Source organism: Salmo salar, chromosome ssa16 (genome assembly GCF_905237065.1).
Source record: "Salmo salar chromosome ssa16, Ssal_v3.1, whole genome shotgun sequence".
Classification (NCBI taxonomy): Eukaryota; Metazoa; Chordata; class Actinopteri; order Salmoniformes; family Salmonidae; genus Salmo; species Salmo salar.
Genome location: NC_059457.1, coordinates 79,687,787 through 79,709,167, shown reverse-complemented (window position 1 = coordinate 79,709,167; position 21,381 = coordinate 79,687,787). Strand labels below are relative to the sequence as shown.

Here is a 21,381-nt window from a genome sequence, read left to right as displayed (position 1 = left end):
TCAAGAAGGTCATTCTGAGAGAGATAGCAGGAGAGCTGGCCAAGGACGGCGCGTTCAAGAGTTTTGGAGAGAAAAGAAAGAAGGGATACTGGTCTGTAGTTGTTGACATCGGAGGGATCGAGTGTAGGTTTTTTCAGAAGGGGTGCAACTCTCGCTCTCTTGAAGACGGAAGGGACGTAGCCAGCGGACAAGGATGAGTTGATGAGCGAGGTGAGGTAAGGGAGAAGGTCTCCGGAAATGGTCTGGAGAAGAGAGGAGGGGATAGGGTCAAGCGGGCAGGTTGTTGGGCGGCCGGCCGTCACAAGACGCGAGATTTCATCTGGAGAGAGAGGGGAGAAAGAGGTCAAAGCACAGGGTAGGGCAGTGTGAGCAGGAGAGCCAGCTCTTCCAGGGGCACGGGTGAGATAACACACCTCTACCTCTCGTCAGCATTCTCTATCACAGAAGAATATTCCTTTGTGGTGATCATCACACTCATGTTGATCCTAGATGAAAAACACATGAGAAGTACATGAACAGAACCGCCTAAAAAAGAGTCAACATTTTAATAAAATCCTCCCTTTTCTTTCCTCAGGGTCTGTCGGGTCTTCTCGGCTCCCAGGGTCCTGAGGGACACCAAGGACCAATGGTGTGTGGACATGAGTCTGGGAAAAATATATATAGTTACTCCCCTACCTATATATATATATATATATATATATATATATATATGACATTCCTGTCTTGCACAAAATGACGCACAGAATGAGCAGTAAGGCTGGTGGCATTGTCATGCTGGAGGGTCATGTCAGGATGAGCCTGCAGGAAGGGTACCACATGAGGGAGGAGGATGTCGTCCCTGTAACGCGCAGCGTTGAGATTGCCTGCAATGACAAGCTCAGTCCGATGATGCTGTGACACATCGCCCCAGACCATGAAGGACCCTCCACCTCCAAATCGTTCCGCTCCAGAGTACAGACCCCAGTGTAATTCTCATTGCTTCGACAATATACGCGAATCCGACCATCACACCTGGTGAGACAAAACCGCGGCTCATCAGTGAAGAGAACTTTTACCAGTCCTGTCTGGTCCAGCGACGGTGGGTTTGTGCCCATAGGCGACGTTGTTGCCGGTGATGTCTGGTGAGGACCTGCCTTACAGCAGGCCTACAAGCCCTCAGTCCAGCCTTTCTCAGCCTATTGCGGACAGTCTGAGTACTGATGGAGGGATTGTGCGTTCCTGGTGTAACTCCGGCAGTTGTTGTTGCCATCCTGTACCTGTCCCGCAGGTGTGATGTTCGGATGTACCGATCCTATGCAGGTGTTGTTACACGTGGTCTGCCACTTCGAGGACAATCAGCTGTCCGTCCTGTCTCACTGTAGTGCAGTCTTAGGCGTCTCACAGTACGGACATTGCAATTTATTGCCCTGGCCATATCAGTCCCCATGCCTCCTTGCAGCATGCCTAAGGCATGTTCATGAGGATGAACAGGGACCCTGGGCATCTTTCTTTTGGTGTTTTTCAGAGACAGTAGAAAGGCCTCTTTATTGTCCTAAGTTTTCATAACTGTGACCATAATTGCCCACAGGTGCATGTTCATTAATTGTTTGTGGTTCATTGAACAAGCATGGAAACAGTGTTTAAACCCTTTACAATGAAGATCTGTGAAGTTATTTGGATTTTTACAAATTATCTTTGAAAGACAAGGTCCTGAAAAAGGGACGTTTCTTTTTTTGCTGAGTTTATATATACTCCCCTGCCTATTTATTTGGACAGTGATGTTAAAACATTTAATTTGGCGGCCTACACCAGCCAAACCCTCCCCTAACCCGGACAATTATGCACCGCCCAATGGGACTCCCGATCACAGCCAGTTGTGTTACAGCCCAGGATCAAACCAGGGTCTGTAGTGACGCCTCTAGCACTGAGATGCAGTGACTTAGACCGCTGCACCACTCGGAGTCAATTTGAGTTGAAATGTTTTATATGAGGTGATTTCATACATACCGGTATCTGTTTTACCGTTTTGAAATGAATATACTTTATGTATTTATTCTAGTACCCCATTTGAAGGGGTCATAAGTATTTGGACAAATTCACATAAAGGGCATTAAATTAGGTCAAAAGTTTAGTATTTGGTCACATATTCCTAGCACGCAATGACTCTACAGTCTTGTTGGATGCATTTGCAGTTTGTTTTGGTTGTGTTTCAGATTATGTTATGCCCAATAGAAATTAATGGTAAATAATGTATTGTGTAATTTTGGAGTCTCTTTTACTGTAAATAAGAATAGAATATTTCTGAACATTTCTGCATTGATGTGGATGCTACCATGATTATGGATAATCCTGAATGAATGATGAGTGAGAAAGTTTCAGATGCACAAAGATCAGGCTCCCAAACATCCTAACCTCTCATCATTACAATAGGTCAGCATTTTGGGAGGGTATGATATTTGTGTGTCTGTAGATTTCTCACTCATCATTATTCATGATTCATTCATGATTATCCGTAATCATGGTAGCATTCACATTAATGTAGAAGTGTTCAGAAACATGAAATACGCGGGGAGTGTATAATACATGTTTTTATCTATAGACTGGCCAAATGTGAACCTACCTCTGTTTCTGTCTCTTCTCTCTCCCATCCCTCTCTCTCTCAGGGAGGAGGAGGAGAGGATGGGGGACCAGGTCCAGCAGGGTCAGCTGGTACCAGAGGTCCAGCTGGAACCATGGGTGTAGTTGGACCAAAAGGCTTTACTGTGAGTAACCAGCACTTTATGGTGATCGTGTGTGTGTTCCTTTCCACAATGTACAGTAGAACCAGCTCCATTAAACCCATCACATTTAGAATGATGAATGAAATACTGTAGTTGTTTGAATGCGTCTACCATGGACCATACAATGTCAGGAGAGACACTGGAATGCTACTGATATGATATAAGAAGAGGGAAACATTGACATGTTATTGTGATTGTGGATCATTGTTCATTTGTCCTCACAGGGAGACCCTGGTAAGACAGGAGAAGTGGGGACCCCAGGTGTTGCAGGACAGAGGGTAAGTACACTACACTCATCAGGGGTTTAAATATGATTTTGTAGGTGGTGGAACTGCACCTCAAACTGGTTCATTTCCAAATATAAACTGGGTGGTTCGAGCCCTGAATGCTGATTGGCTGACAGCCGTGGTATATCAGATCGTATACCACGGGTATGACAAAATATTTATTTTTACTGCTCTAATTATGTTGGTAACAAGTTTATAATAGCAATAAGGCACCTCGGGGGTTTGTGGTATATGGCCAATATACCACGGCTAAGGGCTGTATCCAGCACTCCGCCTTGCGCCGTGCCTAAGAACAGCTCTTAGCCGTGGTATATTGGCCATGTACCACACCCTCTCGGGCCTTATTGCTTAAATAAATCATTTTCAGTTTCCATTCTCTGCTTTTTCCCGTTGTAAGCTGGTAGAACTCTGCTGTTGTACCTCATTGTACACACTGACCACTGAGGACTGTTTCTCATACAGGGGGTTAATGGGAAAGCTGGAGAGATGGGCGCTGGTGGCACTGCTGGTCCAGCAGTAAGTATCTGATTAATATGTTCCAATTAAACGATACATACCAACACAGTTTAAACATTAAATACTGTATGGGGTTATGGTAAGCTTAAACCGTTGCTGGTTTTCCTCTCCATACTTGACTTCTTTTAGGGAGTTGCAGGGAAGAGAGGAGAGCAAGGACCTCCTGGTATGAATGGCTTCCAGGTATGCTGTTTCACATGGGATTTATTGACCTTGTATTTACTAGAATAGAGACTAGTGATAGTACTAATCAGTAAAGGGGAAATGAGAACTCTAATGGTGTGATGTATTTCAGGGTCCACCTGGATCTGCTGGTCCACCTGGAGAGTCTGGGAAACCAGGTGCTGAGGTACGGTATGACATCACTTCCGACTGTGACATGCAATAACCTCTATTTACAGTTGGTTTATTTACACCTTATTTATGGTACATTTCAACAATAGATTATTTCTTTAGATAATGAACTAAATGTTGTTATGTTGATAGATTCATGACTGGGTATGTAATGCCTTTGCCTGCAATGGACCAAACAAAGGCACATATTAACCAGTCATGAGTCTGTCAACATAACGAAACACAGTCCATTCATTATCTACAGTAAGAATCTAGAAATGTTTTTGAGTTGAGTTATAGATATACAACACGACTATTAGGTTCATCAACGTTTCAGGGTTATTTAATGCTGCATATTCACAGGAAGCACAATTCTGATCTTTTACCCTATTATTGATAGCAGGTTGGCATTTATTGGGATGACTCATGTTCTGGAGGCAGCTCTGCAGGGTAGTTACTTGCTGGCACAGCCACAAAGTCAGAAAATCTTATTTTAAACCTAACCTTAACCACAATGCTAACCTTTTGCCTAACGCTAACCTTAAATCAAGACAATTTTTGTTTTCATACATTTTTATGATATATCACCAATTTTGACTTTCGATCTGGCCCATAAACGTCAATCTGCTTCTTGGCAAAATTGCTGTTCTGGTTGGTCAAAAGACCAATTAGTGGAAAAAGATCAAAATTAGACTGCCTGTGTAAACAAGTTCCAGTTGATTTGTCGTATGCCCACGATACACATGGTTTACACAGTCCAACGAAATGCTTACTTGCAGGTTCCCTCTCGACAATGTGACAACAATAAGAAATAGCAAAAGATAAGAATACAAAAATAATAAGGAAATGAACTCAGTATAATATAATAAAAATGTAGCGTAAGTATAAATACAGGAAGAGTGTCAGGGAAGGGGATTGGACAGTAAGGAAGGTGGAATAGGGGATTGAAACAGCCTGTCTGTTGTGTTGATTAAATGTTCTTGGTATTTTCAGTCCCAGGGTATCGCTGGAGAGGGAGGGGCTGCTGGTCTCACAGGGCCAAGGGTAAGCCATCTTAATATCTGATTTATCTATTCATTTGATGCCCATTTGAATACAAGCCGCAATAGGGGAAAAGTAATCCTGCCCCTCTGCAGAGAAAATGCATCTTCCAACTGAAATCATAATCATATTGTCATGTGACATGATAACTAAAACACAAGGCCCTGTTTATAACATACAGTGCTGTAACGATGTTGTTTGTAGCTGACCAGTGGGTGATTGTATGATTGTATCGTAGGGTGAGCGTGGCATCCCAGGAGAGAGAGGTGATGTGGGAACTAACGGACTACCGGGGCCCAAAGGTATTTCAGGGGGGCCAGGACCAGAGGGACCAAAGGTAAGTACTATAGCACATCACTTTAAAATATGTATTTATTTATTTGTGTATTTATTCATTCAGTCATTTAACCAGGTTGTCAAATGATATCTCTTCCACGATGGAGGCCTAATGCAGATTAACAATGTAATGATAACCTCATATATCCATGTTATTTCCCACAAACATGATATGAGAGTTGTCTCTGTGTGTGTTCTTCCCCCAGGGTGGGTCTGGAACTAAAGGAACCGTTGGGGACATAGGAGCTGCAGGCCTGCAGGGGATGCCAGGGAAGAGGGGTGTCCCTGGTTCTCCTGGTCCTAAAGGAGATGTGGTAAGTATCTGTGTTGGAGGGGAAAATATCAACCAAAACTTGGTTAAGTCCACAAAGTACCTCCAGAGTCCAAGACACTAGAAGGAACTACAAGTTGTAACCCTTCAGAGTGGTGTATTCCATGCTATAACTGGATGGGTGAGGGTTCATTCTGCAGTCCTGTTCTGCTGATCCCTCTTCTCTCCTTAGGGTTCAGTTGGTGAGAAAGGAACCGAGGGTACTGCTGGAAACGACGGGCCCGGGGTGAGAGTTCCCTTACACATGCATGCCTACACATACCTTTCTGAGTCACCTAAATGGATTACATCAAGGATTTAAGCACAGATAACATCTTAAAATGTAACCCACAACAAAATTCTGTTAGGTTCAAGTTGAGTGATATGTCAAAATGTAGTGACGTCATCATAACCACTTTTAGCCCTGGGTGGATTGTAGTGACCTTTTGATGCACATTCTAGTTTCATTGGTTTCACAACCATAGTAAGTTGTTCACAGCAAGTTATAGTATATTTGAAATCCTGTTTGTTTTTCATTTGAAGGGACTTCCTGGTCCAGTTGGACCAACAGGAGGCATTGGGCTCAATGGTGACAAGGTAAAGCACTCACTCACTCACTCACTCACTCACTCACTCACTCACTCACTCACTCACTCACTCACTCACTCACTCACTCACTCACTCACTCACTCACTCACTCACTCACTCACTCACTCACTCACTCACTCACTCACTCACTCACTCACTCACTCACTCACTCACTCACTCACTCACTCACTCACTCACTCACTCACTCACTCACTCAAATGTATTCATGAAGGCCTCTTTACATCATCAGTTGTCACAAAGTGCTTTAACAGTAACCCTGCCTAAACCCTAAAGGAGCATCCAGCATACAGTCACCAACAGCACTTAGACAGACAGACTAGATGAACATACACTGTTGCAGAGAACACCTATCCATATTAAGGCCTCAGTATCTACCACAGATACCCAGACAATGTATTATATTTGTTTGGTTTAGGGAGAGGCCGGCCCTAAAGGGACCCCTGGACGTCGAGGAGCGAGAGCAGTGGCCGTAAGTACTGCGATTCATTTTGTAAAATTATTGACACGTGAAATACTGTAAGTTGTCTTGTGTACAATTGTCCCATAGTAAAAAAAGACAATTGCAACATACTGTTAATAGTTCTCATATACCTCTGTACTGACCTCTGACCCAACATCTGTTATAGGGAGCTTCTGGGGAGCCTGGTCCAACCGGTGCAGTAGGATTCCCTGGGTCTCCTGTGAGTGGCTTTCAAACAATGTGGAGGTCTGTCACGCCCAATAGTGTCAGCTATGACAGGCCCCTGCCCTGTTGTATTGTGTCCCTTTATATTGTGTCCCTTTATGCTCTGTTAATTTGTCAACCTTGGCTTGGTGTTGTTACAGGTGTTGTCTGAACAGATTACGCTGCAAACATCCTCCTGTATAATGTAGAATAAACATTTCAGTAATGGTCAAAGTCAATAACCATTTCTATATAACCACATAGTAACTATATCCATGGTGAGACTTGGAAGTCGTTTCGCATGGCGATGAATCTGCCCAGTAATCATGGTCATTGTGTCCGACTCTTCGCAGGGTCCCGATGGGCAACCTGGGGTCAAAGGTGAACCAGGAGAGAGGGGTCAGAAGGGTGAGGCTGGAGCACAGGGACTCCAAGGAACAGCTGGTAAACTTGGTTCCCAGGGTCCTGCTGGTGTGACTGGACTAAAGGGGGCCAGAGGAACACAAGGGGCCGCGGTGAGTGAGTCGTACTGAGGGTGACGTATAACTGCTGGAGCATCCATACAAACACTTCACCATGGTATTTACTGTAGAAATAGACCTGATCATGGCTACTCAGCACAGAGTAGGAATGCTTTTCCAGGGAATTCACTGAATACGTAGTACAGTATGTTGATATTTTCTGATAAGAATTTCATCTGTCATTTTCAGGGTGGGTCTGGTTTCCCAGGATTCCCTGGGGGAGTTGGTCCAGCAGGCTCCGTTGTGAGTTAATCCTACTATCGACCAATCAAATCACTTTATACCTATGAGATCACCAATAAATGATTTCATAAACCATAGAACATAGAGCAATATAGTGAAATATGTTGTTCCATTACTCAAGCTGTCTTTCCTCTCTTCCAGGGTGAGGTAGGGGCGCCTGGAGACATTGGTACCCCAGGGAAGGCAGGTACTCCTGGACTTAGAGGCGAGAATGGAGGCCCTGGGCGTGTAGGAGAGAGAGGGGCCCCGGGCCCAGCAGGTGCCCCAGGAGACAATGGAGAGCCTGGAGAGGATGGACCAGGGGTAAATATGAGAGAGTTACAGAAGTAAAAGTTTTAGCTGTATCGTTCAAAGTGGTTTACAGAGCGAGACTTCTCTGCCATCCTCCATTACTCTATACTTCTTTTGCTAGACTAGGAAATATCTGAAGTCACCATTGGCCAATGGGAGGGTCTTTGTTTCTGACAGGGCCCTGATGGGCCGAGCGGGACCAGCAGGCATCTCAGGACAGCGAGGTGTTGTGGGCATACCTGGAGTCAGAGGAGAGAGCGGGATGGTTGGGCCCCCGGTACTGCTGTACGTATGGAACTCAAGTTCACATTCACCATTCATTTCTATAGCCTTGAGAGTAGTATCATTATACACTGAACAGAGTCCCAATCCAAGACTCAGTCAGATATACAGTACACTCATACACTTTCCATTTGTGTCCTGACCAGTGATGTCACACTTATTTACCCAGGGTGCACCCGGAAAATCAGGTGCCCCCGGAAGTCGGGGAGGCAAGGGCGCTGTCGGTGCAGTCGGGTTACCAGGGGCAACCGGACCAGGAGGGGACCCTGGTCTTACGGTATGTGTTTTCACTTAATTGACCCATGACTGTTCTGTCTGTGGGTTCAGTGAACACATTTCATTCATGTGGGAATTATAATAGTTCCCCTGAAAAGCAGGTCTTTACTGTAACAGAAGGATACTGTACTATACAGCACAGGTAAACTTAATGTAGCAATCTGTCTTTACAGGGTAATGCTGGGTCTGATGGGGTACATGGCAAGGATGGACTTATAGGAGCCAGGGTAAGACACAGCTACAGATGGACAAGAAACTTTATGGAAATGTATGATCAAACCATTTCACCCGAATATCTATCTATCTATCTATCTGTCTGTCTGTCTGTCTGTCTGTCTGTCTGTCTGTCTGTCTGTCTGTCTGTCTGTCTGTCTGTCTGTCTGTCTGTCTGTCTGTCTGTCTGTCTGTCTGTCTGTCTGTCTGTCTGTCTGTCTGTCTGTCTGTCTGTCTGTCTGTCTGTCTGTCTGTCTGTCTGTCTGTCTGTCTGTCTGTCTGTCTGTCTGTCTGTCTGTCTGTCTGTCTGTCTGTCTGTCTGTCTGTCTGTCTGTCTGTAGGGAGATAGAGGGAATCCTGGTCCTGAAGGTCTTGCTGGAACTCCGGGGCTTCATGGCTCTGTTGGGCCAGTTGGCACCTCTGGTGTCCCTGGGAAGAGAGGAAACAATGTGAGTGATCTGGACATTGCCACAATGCCATCGCAGAGTTAATTACCACACCAACGTTCAGAGCCTTCTAGCCTTGAGACATGACTGTAGACCCTTATGGCGTTAGAGGTCATAGGAGTCTACAGTGTTTGAGGTCAAAACACAGTACGAAAATGTATGCACTCACTACGGTAACTCACTACTGTCTTCTCTGGATGAGAGAGTCTGCTAAATGACTAAATGTAAAAATGTAATGTTTCAGGGTTAAGAGCTGTCATGCTCTGAGTAGATGTAACAAGGTTGGTAGTAGTAAACTCATTTCAGGTTGTTTGATTTGATTTCTCTTGACATTGTTTTTTGTTTTTCAACACTAGGGTGCTAGAGGGCCTCCAGGACCCCAGGGACAATCAGGGATCCGGGGGACGCTGGTAAGAACACCTCTCTTACATTTCCTATGAAGTAAGTACACTACTAGTGGTAGTAGTATGCCTGTTGATGAAGTAGAGTACACTACTAGTGGTAGTAGTATGCCTGTTGATGAAGTAGAGTACACTACTAGTGGTAGTAGCATGCCTGTTGATGAAGTAGAGTACACTACTAGTGGTACTAGTATGTATTTTGATGAAGAAGAGTACACTACTAGTGGTATTAGTATGCCTGTTGATGAAGTAGAGTACACTACTAGTAGTAGTAGTATGCCTGTTGATGAAGTAGAGTACACTACTAGTGGTAGTAGTATGCCTGTTGATTAGTACATACTGTATAAACTAGTGATATGCAAAATCTGTTTACTTTTTTCCTGAACCAATATTGGTATCATATCGGTTTGAATGAACAGCATCGAAACAGTTGAGTAACATTGCACTTCCATGGCTTTGTAAAGTTCAGACAGCTGCTTGCTGATTGCCCATTGGGTCAGGTGTGAATGCCTGTGGTCCTAACCTACCCAACCAGTTCCAATACAATGGGAAGCCCGTTCCAAGTTTTAATGTCGCATGCAGTGAAAAGCCTGTCTTGCAAACTCAAAACCCAACAGCGCAATAATCAATAACAATGTATTATTAGGGGGAAAAACACACAAGAAATAAGAAATATGATATACACAATAAAGTAAGTAAGCGTTGGTAGCTCAGTTGGTAGAGCATGGTGTTTGCAACGCCAGGGTTGTGGGTTCGATTCCCACGGGGGGCCAGTACAAAAAAATGTATGAAATGTATGCATTCACTACTGTAAGTCGCTCTGGATAAGAGTGTCTGCTAAATGACTAAAATGTAAAATGTAAAAATGTATACAGGAAATATTTATAAAGTCAGTTCCAATACCATATTTACATGTGCAGGGATGCTGGAGTGATGGAGGTAGATATGTATAGGGGTAAGATGACTAGGCAACAGGGTATAAGTTGAACAGAGTAGCGGCAGCTTGCATGTGAGTAGGTGTGTAGAGTCAGTATAAATGTATGTGCATATTATGTGTGAGTGTGCAAATGATGGAGTTTGTGAGTGTGTAGGTCCCTGTGAGTGTGCAAAGATTTAAATAAAAGGTCAATAAAGATACAGAGTTAACTGAGATTGTCTGTGTAGCTATTTTGTTAGCTGTTGATCAGTCGTATTGCTTGGGGATAGAAGTCGTTCAAGAGCCTGTTGGTTTTAGACTTGATGCACCGGTGTCTCTTGCCGTGCGGCAGCAGAGAAGTAGTAGCCATAGTAGTAGCCATAGTCTATGGCTTGGGGGGTTGGAGTCTTTGACGACTTGATCGCCCATCAACAGGCAGTGAAGTATACTGAAGAGCCTGTGAGAGGGTTCTGTGTCTACAGAACCGCTATCACGATATGCCCTGCTCATATCGATATCAATATCAAACGATATCGAAATCACATTGAATTCTCAATGTTGGTGTCCAGCACTAACATGAACCTTTGCTACTGACACAGGAAGCTGTATCTATTGACAGACCAGTAAACCCATGTTGAATTAGTCTCAGTGAGTGTTGATCTGGATAATTCTGCTCACAGTCATTTAAAGCAAATGTTCATGTTCATCCTAGGGGCCTCAAGGGCCACAGGGAGACAGGGGAGCCAAAGGAGACCAAGGAGAGAGAGGGCAGAAAGGCCACAGAGGCTTCACTGGATTGCAAGGCTTACCTGGGACAACTGTGAGTAAAAATTGACCAAGCACTATTAAAAGGCATAATCTGTCATTTCATTTATGGAAAATCGTATTAACTTGGCAAAATCAATGAAATGTTTTTATTATTAATTATGTCAGTCAATAACAGGCTAACCAATGGCCTTCTGTTTGTAGGGACAATCTGGGGATGTTGGAGCTGGAGGAATTGTAGGACCTACTGGACAGAGAGTCAGTACACTGAATAAGCTGTCAATGCCTCAGTATAATGGTCCATTTGTGTGTGCTGTTTGTTTCCCTTTATAAATCCCATTGTGTTTCTCATCAGGGGCCCCCTGGTGTGGTTGGCCCCGCAGGAGGTGATGGACAAATTGGGCTGACCGGGCCCATGGGCTCCCCTGGATCAAGAGGAACCAGTGGAGACATCGGACCTCAGGTGAGACGTTAGAGACTAGTGGTTCTGTTGTCATTATGCTGGTTTGATCCGCTATGACTTTCAAATGGATGTCAGAACAAACCAGGCTATGGATGTTGATAAATTGCTTCTCCAATAGAATTGCATGTTAGATTAAGCATGAAAATAAGTCATACCTGTGACACATTCAGTGTTTCTAATGCAAAAAAAGCCAACAAGCAGACATGGCATATCAAAGGACAGTAACATACCTGTTTCTTGACTTCTCTCCTCTTTCCCAGGGGCCTCCTGGGGATGCTGGTCCCCCTGGTCCCCCAGGGACCCCTGGCCCTCCCACTGCTGGGGCTGATATGTTCGGCTTCAGCAGCTCCTTCGACTACGACTTCGGCGAGGACCAGGATGGACCACCTCCACCCCCAGAGTTTAACGGGGATGAATCAGCCCCCCCTCAACCCCCTCCAGAGTCCAACTGGGACGACTCCGGCCCCCATCCCCCTCCAGAGTTCAACGAGGATGAGGCGCGTCCCAATAATGCCTCGACCGTCCTCGGGGCAGACCAGGGCATCCAGACCACGCTGAAGAGCCTCAGTGGAAACCTGCAGAACATGAAGTGCCCCGATGGCAGCCAGGCCAACCCCGCCAAAACCTGCCAGGACATCAAGCAGTGCCACCCCCTTAAAAAGACCGGTAGGTCCACTTTTCACCACAGACATTGTCTTCTTCTCTAGTTTTTAACTACTCAAAAGACCGGTAGGTCCACTTTTCACCACAGACATTGTCTTCTTCTCTAGTTTTTAACTACTCAAAAGACCGGTAGGTCCACTTTTCACCACAGACATTGTCTTCTTCTCTAGTTTTTAACTACTCAAAAGACCGGTAGGTCCACTTTTCACCACAGACATTGTCTTCTTCTCTAGTTTTTAACTACTCAAAAGACCGGTAGGTCCACTTTTCACCACAGACATTGTCTTCTTCTCTAGTTTTTAACTACTCAAAAGACCGGTAGGTCCACTTTTCACCACAGACATTGTCTTCTTCTCTAGTTTTTAACTACTCAAAAGACCGGTAGGTCCACTTTTCACAACAGACTGTGTCTTCTTCTCTTGTTTTTAACTGCTTTTAATCTTGCCTTACTTTACTCAAGCTTTTGATTTGCTGCGACGTAGTTAGGGTGTTATAGATGAATTAATGGAGGGATGTACTCGTTAGGTGATATTAACTTTATTGACAAGTGGAGTCCGTGTGTCTAATAGATGATGAGGTAGCTGATATGTATCTACTGTATGATCTGATACTTGGTCTTTCCATGTCCAGGAGACTACTGGCTGGACCCCAACCAGGGCAGTACCAAGGATGTTATCAAGGTGTTCTGCAACATGGAGACTGGTGAGACCTGCATCTCAGCCCACCCCATCTCAGCCAGCATCCCTCGCAAAACATGGTGGACCAAATCCACTCCCACTGCCAGCAAACCTGTATGGTTTGGAGCAAATATGAATGGAGGAACTAAAGTGAGTATATAAAATATACCCAATGTCTATTCAATGAACGCAATAAGTATATAGATGATAGCTTTACACTGTGGATACCTCTAAAGCGGCCAACTGCTTCTATGAATAAACCAGCTACCATACTGTAGAATAAATTCACCAAGCACAATACTACTTTAAAAACATACATCCTCTGCTGCCTTGATTATATAGCAATTGAAGACTTCTTTCTGTCAGAAAAATAGCTGGAGATGTTTGTGAAAAACTCTTACACCTCCAGGTGTATTTTTCTAACATTGATGTAAAAACTGAAATGCTGATTAATGTACAATAGTGTCCCTGTGAAATTCTTTTTTCAATAAACTTCTGATTCCAGTTTAGCTACGGCAACAAGGAGGAGCTGCCCAACGCCGTAACCATTCAGATTAGGCTGATCCGCCTGCTTTCTAAGGAGGGTGTCCAGAATGTCACCTACCACTGCAAGAACAGCGTGGCCGTGAATGACGGAGCCACAGGCAACCTGAAGAAGGCTCTGATCCTCAAGGGCTCCAACGGACAGGAGGTCAAGGTTCAGGGCAACTCCCGCCTCAGATACACTGTCCTGGAGGATGGCTGCTCCGTAAGTCACCTAACTACCTTCCTACAGTACCTACCTACCTATACCTACTTCTACCTACAGTACAGTATACCTATCCTACCTACCTACCTACCTACCTATACCTGCCTGCATACCTACCTACCTATACCTACTTCTACCTACAGTACAGTATACCTACCTACTTACCTACCTACCTACCTATACCTGCCTGCATACCTACCTACCTATACCTACTTCTACTTACAGTACAGTATACCTACCTACTTACCTACCTACCTATGCCTACCTACCTATTCCTGACTGCCTACCTACCTACCTACCTACCTACCTACCTATGCCTACCTACCTATACCTGACTGCCTACCTACCTACCTATACCTGACTGCCTACCTACCTACCTATACATACTTCTACCTACAGTATACCTAGCTACATGCTTACCTACCAGCTATACCTACTTCTACCTACAGTATACCTACCTACCTAACTACCTACCTATACCTACACTACCGGTCAAAAGTTTTAGAACATCTACTCATTCAAGGGTTTTTCTTTATTTTTTACTATTATCTACATTGTAGAATAATAGTGAAGACATCAAAACTATGAAATAACACACATGGAATGATGTTGTAACCAAAAAAGTGTTAAATAGCCACCCTTTGCCTTGATGACAGCGTTGCACACTCTTGGCATTCTCTCAACCAGCTTCATAAGGTAGTCACCTGGAATGCATTTCAATTAATAGGTGTGCCATGTTAAAAGTTAATTTGTGGAATTTCTTTCCTTCTTATTGCGTTTGAGCCAATCAGTTGTTTTGTGACAAGGTAGGGTTGACTCTCATGAGGACCGCCACAGGAAAGGAAGACCCAGAGTTAGGGATGTAAACAGAAGATAGGCCTATTTGGTAAAAGACCAAGTCCATATTATGGCAAGAACAGCTCAAATAAGCAAAGAGAAATGACAGTCCATCATTACTTTAAGACAATACGGAACATTTTAAGAACTTTGAATGTTTTTTTAAGTGCAGTTGCAAAAGCTATCAAACGCTGTGATGAAACTGGCTCTCATGAGGATCGCCACAGGAATGGAAGACCCAGAGTTACCTCTGCTGCAGAAGATAAGTTAATTAGAGTTACCAACCACAGAAATTGAAGGCCAAATAAATGCTTCACAGAGTTCAAGTAACAGACACTTCTCAACATCAACTGTTCAGAGGAAACTGTGTGAATCAGGCCTTCATGGTCAAATTGCTGCAAAGAAACTACTACTAAAGACAACAATAATAAGAAAAGACTTGCTTGGTCCAAGAAACATGAGAAATTGACATTAGACCGGTGGAAACTTGTCCTTTGGTTTGGAGTGCAAATTGGAGATTTTTGGTTCCAACCGCTGTGTCTTTGTGAGATGCGGTGTGGGTGAACGGATGTCCGCATGTGTATTTCCCACCGTAAAGCATGGAGGAGGAGGTGTTATGGTGTGGGTGTGCTTTTCTGGTGACACTGTCTGTGATTTATTTAGAATATAAAGCACACCTAACCAGCATGGCTACCACAGTATTCTGCAGCGATACGCCATCCCATCTGGTTTGGGCTTAGTGGGACTATCATTTGTTTTTCAACAGGACAATGACCCAACACATCTCCAGGCTGTGTAAGGGCTATTTTACCAAGAAGGAGCGCGATGGAGTGCTGCATCAGATGACCTGGCCTCCACAATCACCCGATCTCAATCAAATTGAGATGGTTTGGGATGAGTCAGACCGCAGAGTGAAGGAAAAGCAGCATATAGGTGCTCAGCATATATGGGAACCCATTGAAGACTGTTGGAAAAGCATTCCAGGTGAAGCTGGTTGAGAGAATACCAAGAGTGTGCAAAGCTGTCATAAAGGCAAAGATTGGCTATTTGAAGAATCTCAAATATAAAATATATTTTGATTTGTTTTACACTTTTTTGGCTACTACATGTTTCTATATGTGTTATTTCATCGTTTTGACGTCTTCATTATTATTCTACAATGTAGAAAATAGTAAAAATAAAGAAAAACCCTTGAATGAGTAGGTGTTCTAAAACTTTTGACCAGTGGTGTACTTCTACCTACAGGATACCTACTGTACCTACCTACCTACCTACCTACCCACCACCCACCTACCTACCTACCTACCTACCTACCTACCTACCTACCTACCCACCTACCTACCTACCTACCTACCTACCCACCCACCTACCTACCTACCTACCTACCCACCCACCTACCCACCCACCTACCCACACCCTACTTCTACCTACAGGATACCTACTGTATCTACCTACTTCTACCTACAGGATAGATACTGCACCTACCTATGTACCCACCTATCTACCTACCTACCCATACCTACTTCTACCTACAGTATACCCACCTACCTACTTCTACCCACCCACCTACTTCTACCCACCCTACCTACCTACCTACTTATACCCACCTATACCTACTTCTACCTACAGTATACATACCTACCTGCCTGCATACCTACCTATCTATACCTACCTCTACCTACAGTCTACCTACCTACCTATACCTACAGTATACCTACCTATACCTACTTCTACCTGCCTACCTCCCTACCTATACCTAATTCTACCTACAGTAGACCTACCTATACCTGCCTACCTACCTACCTACCTACCTACAGTAGGCTGCTATAACAGCCTCCACTCTTTTGGGAAGGCTTTCCACTAAATTGGAACATTGCTGCAGGGACTTGCTTCCATTCAGCCACGAGAGCATTAGTGAGGTTGGGCGCTGGTGTTGGGCGATTAGGCCTGGCTCGCAGTCGACGTTCCAATTCATCCCAAAGGTGTTTGATGGGGTTGAGGTCAGGGTTCTGTGCAGGCCAGTCAGGTTCTTCCACACCAATCTCGACAAACCATTTCTGTATGGACCTTGCTTTGTGCACAGGGCCATTGTCTTGCTGAAACAAGAAAAGGTCCTTCCCCAAACTGTTGCCAAAAAGTTGTAAGCACAGAATTGTCTAGAATGTCTGTGTATGCTATAGCGTTAAGATTTCCCTTCACTGGAACCAAAAACCATGAAAAACAGCCCTAGACCATTATTTTTCCTCCACCAAACTTTACAGTTGGCACTATGCATTGGGGCAGGTAGTGCTCTCCTGGCATCCGCCAAACCCAGATTTGTCTGTTGGATTGAAAAATGGTGATGCGTGACTCATCACTCCAGAAAACGCGTTTCCACTGCTCCAGAGTCCAATGGCGGTGAGCTTTACACCACTCCAGCCGACGCTTGGCATGAACAGTTCTTGTGCTGACATTGCTTTCAGAGGCAGTTTGAGTGTTGCAACCGAGGATAAACGATTTTTACGCGCTACGCGCTTCAGCACTCGGTGGTCCCGTTCTGTAAATTTGTTTGGCCTACCACTTCATGGCTGAGCCGTTGTTGCTCCTAGACATTTTCACGTCACAATAACAGCACTTAAAGTTGACCGGGGCAGCTCTATCAAGGAAGAAATTGGACGAGCTGACTTGTCGGAAAGATGGTGCCACGTTGAAAGTCACTGAGCTCTTCAGTAAGTCCATTCTGCTGCCAATGTTTGTCTATGGAGATTGCATGGCTGTGTCCTCGATTTTATACACCTGTCAGCAATGGGTTTGGCTGAAATAGCCGAATCCACAAATTTGAAGGGGTGTCCACATACTTCTATATCTCAGCCTATGCTACCCTCCAGTCCCTAGACTTCCTGGCGCTGACGGAAACATGGATCACCACAGATAACACTGCTACTCCTACTGCTCTCTCCTCGTCTGACTACGTGTTCTCGCATACCCCTAGAGCATCGAGCCAGCGGGGTGGTGGCACTGGAATCCTCATCTCTCCCAAGTGGACATTCTCTCTTTCTCCCCTGACCCATCTGTCTATCTCCTCATTTGAATTCCATGCTGTCACAGTTACCAGCCCTTTCAAGCTTAACATCCTTATCATTTATCGCCCTCCAGGTTCCCTTGGAGAGTTCATCAATGAGCTTGACGCCTTGATAAGTTCCTTTCCTGAGGATGGCTCACCTCTCACAGTTCTGGGTGACTTTAACCTCCCCACGTCTACCTTCGACTCATTCCTCTCTGCCTCCTTCTTTCCACTCCTCTCCTCTTTCGACCTCACCCTCTCACCTTCCCCCCCTACTCACAAGGCAGGCAATACGCTTGACCTCATCTTTACTAGATGCTGTTCTTCCACTAATCTCATTGCAACTCCCCTCCAAGTCTCCGACCACTACCTTGTATCCTTTTCCCTCTCGCTCTCATCCAACACTTCTCACTCTCCCCCTACTCGGATGGTATTGCGCCGTCCCAACCTTCGCTCTCTCTCTCCCGCTACTCTCTCCTCTTCCATCCTATCATCTCTTCCCTCTGCTCAAACCTTCTCCAACCTATCTCCTGATTCTGCCTCCTCAACCCTCCTCTCCTCCCTCTCTGCATCCTTTGATTTCCTCTGTCCCCTATCCTCCAGGCCGGCTCGGTCCTCCCCTCCTGCTCCGTGGCTCGACGACTCACTGCGAGCTCACAGAACAGGGCTCCGGGCAGCCGAGCGGAAATGGAGGAAAACTCGCCTCCCCTGCGGACCTGGCATCCTTTCACTCCCTCCTCTCTACATTTTCCTCTTCTGTCTCTGCTGCTAAAGCCACTTTCTACCACTCTAAACTCCAAGCATCTGCCTCTAACCCTAGGAAGCTCTTTGCTACCTTCTCCTCCCTCCTTAATCCTCCTCCCCCCCCCCCCTCCTCCCTCTCTGCGGATGACTTCGTCAACCATTTTGAAAAGAAGGTTGACGACATCCGATCCTCGTTTGCTAAGTCAAACGACACTGCTGGTCCTGCTCACACTGCCCTACCCTGTGCTTTGACCTCTTTCTCCCCTCTCTCTCCAGATGAACTCTCGCGTCTTGTGACGGCCGGCCGCCCAACAACCTGCCCACGTGACCCTATCCCCTCCTCTCTTCTCCAGACCATTTCCGGAGACCTTCTCCCCTACCTCACCTCGCTCATCAACGCATCCTTGACCGCTGGCTACGTCCCTTCCGTCTTCAAGAGAGCGAGAGTTGCACCCCTTCTGAAAAAACCTACACTCGATCCCTCCGATGTCAACAACTACAGGCCAGTATCCCTTCTTTCCTTTCTCTCCAAAACTCTTGAACGCGCCGTGCTTGGCCAGCCCTCTTGCTATCTCTCTCAGAATGACCTTCTTGATCCTAATCAGTCAGGTTTCAAGACTGGGCATTCAACTGAGACTGCTCTTCTCTGTGTCACGGAGGCTCTCCGCACTGCTAAAGCTAACTCTCTCTCCTCTGCTCTCATCCTTCTAGACCTATCTGCTGCCTTTGATACCGTGAACCATCAGATCCTCCTCTCCACCCTCTCCGAGCTGGGCATCTCCGGCACCGCGCACGCTTGGATTGCGTCCTACCTGACAGGTCGCTCCTACCAGGTGGCGTGGCGAGAATCTGTCTCCGCACCACGTGCTCTCACCACTGGTGTCCCCCAGGGCTCTGTTCTTGGCCCACTCCTATTCTCGCTATACACCAAGTCACTTGGCTCTGTCATATCCTCACATGGTCTCTCATATCATTGCTATGCAGACGACACACAATTAATCTTCTCCTTTCCCCCTTCTGACAACCAGGTGGCGAATCGCATCTCTGCATGTCTGGCAGACATATCAGTGTGGATGACGGATCACCACCTCAAGCTGAACTCTCGGCAAGACGGAGCTGCTCTTCCTCCCGGGGAAGGACTGCCCGTTCCATGATCTCGCCATCACGGTTGACAACTCCCCTTGTGTCCTCCTCCCAGAGTGCTAAGAGCCTTGGCGTGACCCTGGACAACACCCTGTCGTTCTCCACCAACATCAAGGCGGTGACCCGATCCTGTAGGTTCATGCTCTACAACATTCGCAGAGTACGACCCTGCCTCACACAGGAAGCGGCGCAGGTCCTAATCCAGGCACTTGTCATCTCCCGTCTGGATTACTGCAACTCGCTGTTGGCTGGGCTCCCTGCCTGTGCCATTAAACCCCTACAACTCATCCAGAACGCCGCAGCCCGTCTGGTGTTCAACCTTCCCAAGTTCTCTCACGTCACCCCGCTCCTCCGCTCTCTCCACTGGCTTCCAGTCGAAGCTCGCATCCGCTACAAGACCATGGTGCTTGCCTACGGAGCTGTGAGGGGAACGGCACCTCCGTACCTTCAGGCTCTGATCAGGCCCTACACCCAAACAAGGGCACTCCGTTCATCCACCTCTGGCCTGCTCGCCTCCCTACCTCTGAGGAAGCACAGTTCCCGCTCAGCCCAGTCAAAACTGTTCGCTGCTCTGGCACCCCAATGGTGGAACAAGCTCCCTCACGACGCCAGGACAGCGGAGTCAATCACCACCTTCCGGAGACACCTGAAACCCCACCTCTTCAAGGAATACCTGGGATAGGATAAAGTAATCCTTCTAACCCCCCCCTTAAAAGATTTAGATGCACTATTGTAAAGTGGTTGTTCCACTGGATATTATAGGTGAATGCACCAATTTGTAAGTCGCTCTGGATAAGAGCGTCTGCTAAATGACTAAAATGTAAAAATGTAAATGTATATATAATGTACCTACCTACCTTCTTACCTACCTACCTACCTACCTACCTACCTACCTACCTACCTACCTACCTACCTACCTACTATGGCTTTTGCGGTGGCCCTATTACCGCCACACTGGCAGTCATGACAGCAGTAAAATTCAGCTTGACAGTTGAGTCATGATAATATCTTATGCACACTGGACATGCATTAGGAGTACCCAACTTGCTAACAATCATCAGGTCGCTAATGGCCTGGTACTCAGGGCTCTATTGTCCCTCCATAAAGTCCTAATGGTCTGGTACTCAGGGCTCTATTGTCCCTCCACAAGGTCCTAATTGCCTGGTACTCAGGGTTCTATTGTCCTTCCATCAGGTCCTAATGGCCTGGTACTCAGGGCTCTATTGTCCCTCCACAAGGTCCTAATTGCCTGGTACTCAGGGTTCTATTGTCCTTCCATCAGGTCCTAATGGCCTGGTACTCAGGGCTCTATTGTCCCTCCATCAGGTCCTAATGGTCTGGTACTGTCCCTCCATCAGGTCCTAATGGTCTGGTACTCAGGGCTCTATTGTCCCACCATCAGGTCCTAATGGTCTGGTACTCAGGGCTCTATTGTCCCTCCAACCACTCTGACATCAATGCAAATGCAATCGAAAATCACATTAAAAAAAATATAAAAACAGTATGTGCTTTTAAAACTCACCTCACGGTGATTGAAAAAATGTCATGACCACCACAGCCCTACTACCTATCTATACCTACCTGCCTGCCTTCCTACCCGCCCGCCTGCCCGCCCAACCAACCAACCAATCAACCATCTACCTACATGCGTTGTTGAATGTTTGAATCAAGTGTGCCAAAGTTGGTCTGGATGTGGGAACAAAAGCCTACCCACCCTGTCTTTTAGTATTTAGTATTGGATTATTAGCTAGTGCTAAAGCAGCAGCTACTCTTCCTGGGGTTCACACAACACATAAAACATGATATAATACAGAACATTAAGAGACAAGTACATCACAAGGACAGAACTACATA

The 21,381-nt window shown here is 45.8% G+C and overlaps 1 protein-coding gene across 1 annotated transcript in view; it reads left to right on the top strand.

Moving 5' to 3' along the window:
* The window catches only part of LOC106599717 (collagen alpha-2(V) chain), a 40,157-nt gene that overhangs the window by 18,460 nt on the left and 316 nt on the right, over positions 1-21,381 (top strand). The window contains exons 8-33 of the mRNA XM_045696721.1: positions 2,643-2,741; positions 2,984-3,037; positions 3,509-3,562; positions 3,692-3,745; positions 3,858-3,911; positions 4,895-4,939; positions 5,175-5,273; positions 5,479-5,586; positions 5,776-5,829; positions 6,126-6,179; positions 6,607-6,660; positions 6,818-6,871; positions 7,209-7,370; positions 7,566-7,619; positions 7,761-7,922; positions 8,088-8,195; positions 8,362-8,469; positions 8,642-8,695; positions 9,023-9,130; positions 9,484-9,537; positions 11,157-11,264; positions 11,414-11,467; positions 11,565-11,672; positions 11,933-12,338; positions 12,966-13,162; positions 13,518-13,760. Of these exons, the coding sequence (XP_045552677.1) occupies positions 2,643-2,741; positions 2,984-3,037; positions 3,509-3,562; positions 3,692-3,745; positions 3,858-3,911; positions 4,895-4,939; positions 5,175-5,273; positions 5,479-5,586; positions 5,776-5,829; positions 6,126-6,179; positions 6,607-6,660; positions 6,818-6,871; positions 7,209-7,370; positions 7,566-7,619; positions 7,761-7,922; positions 8,088-8,195; positions 8,362-8,469; positions 8,642-8,695; positions 9,023-9,130; positions 9,484-9,537; positions 11,157-11,264; positions 11,414-11,467; positions 11,565-11,672; positions 11,933-12,338; positions 12,966-13,162; positions 13,518-13,760 (2,709 nt within the window). The remainder of the gene's footprint in view (positions 1-2,642; positions 2,742-2,983; positions 3,038-3,508; positions 3,563-3,691; positions 3,746-3,857; positions 3,912-4,894; positions 4,940-5,174; positions 5,274-5,478; positions 5,587-5,775; positions 5,830-6,125; positions 6,180-6,606; positions 6,661-6,817; positions 6,872-7,208; positions 7,371-7,565; positions 7,620-7,760; positions 7,923-8,087; positions 8,196-8,361; positions 8,470-8,641; positions 8,696-9,022; positions 9,131-9,483; positions 9,538-11,156; positions 11,265-11,413; positions 11,468-11,564; positions 11,673-11,932; positions 12,339-12,965; positions 13,163-13,517; positions 13,761-21,381) is intronic.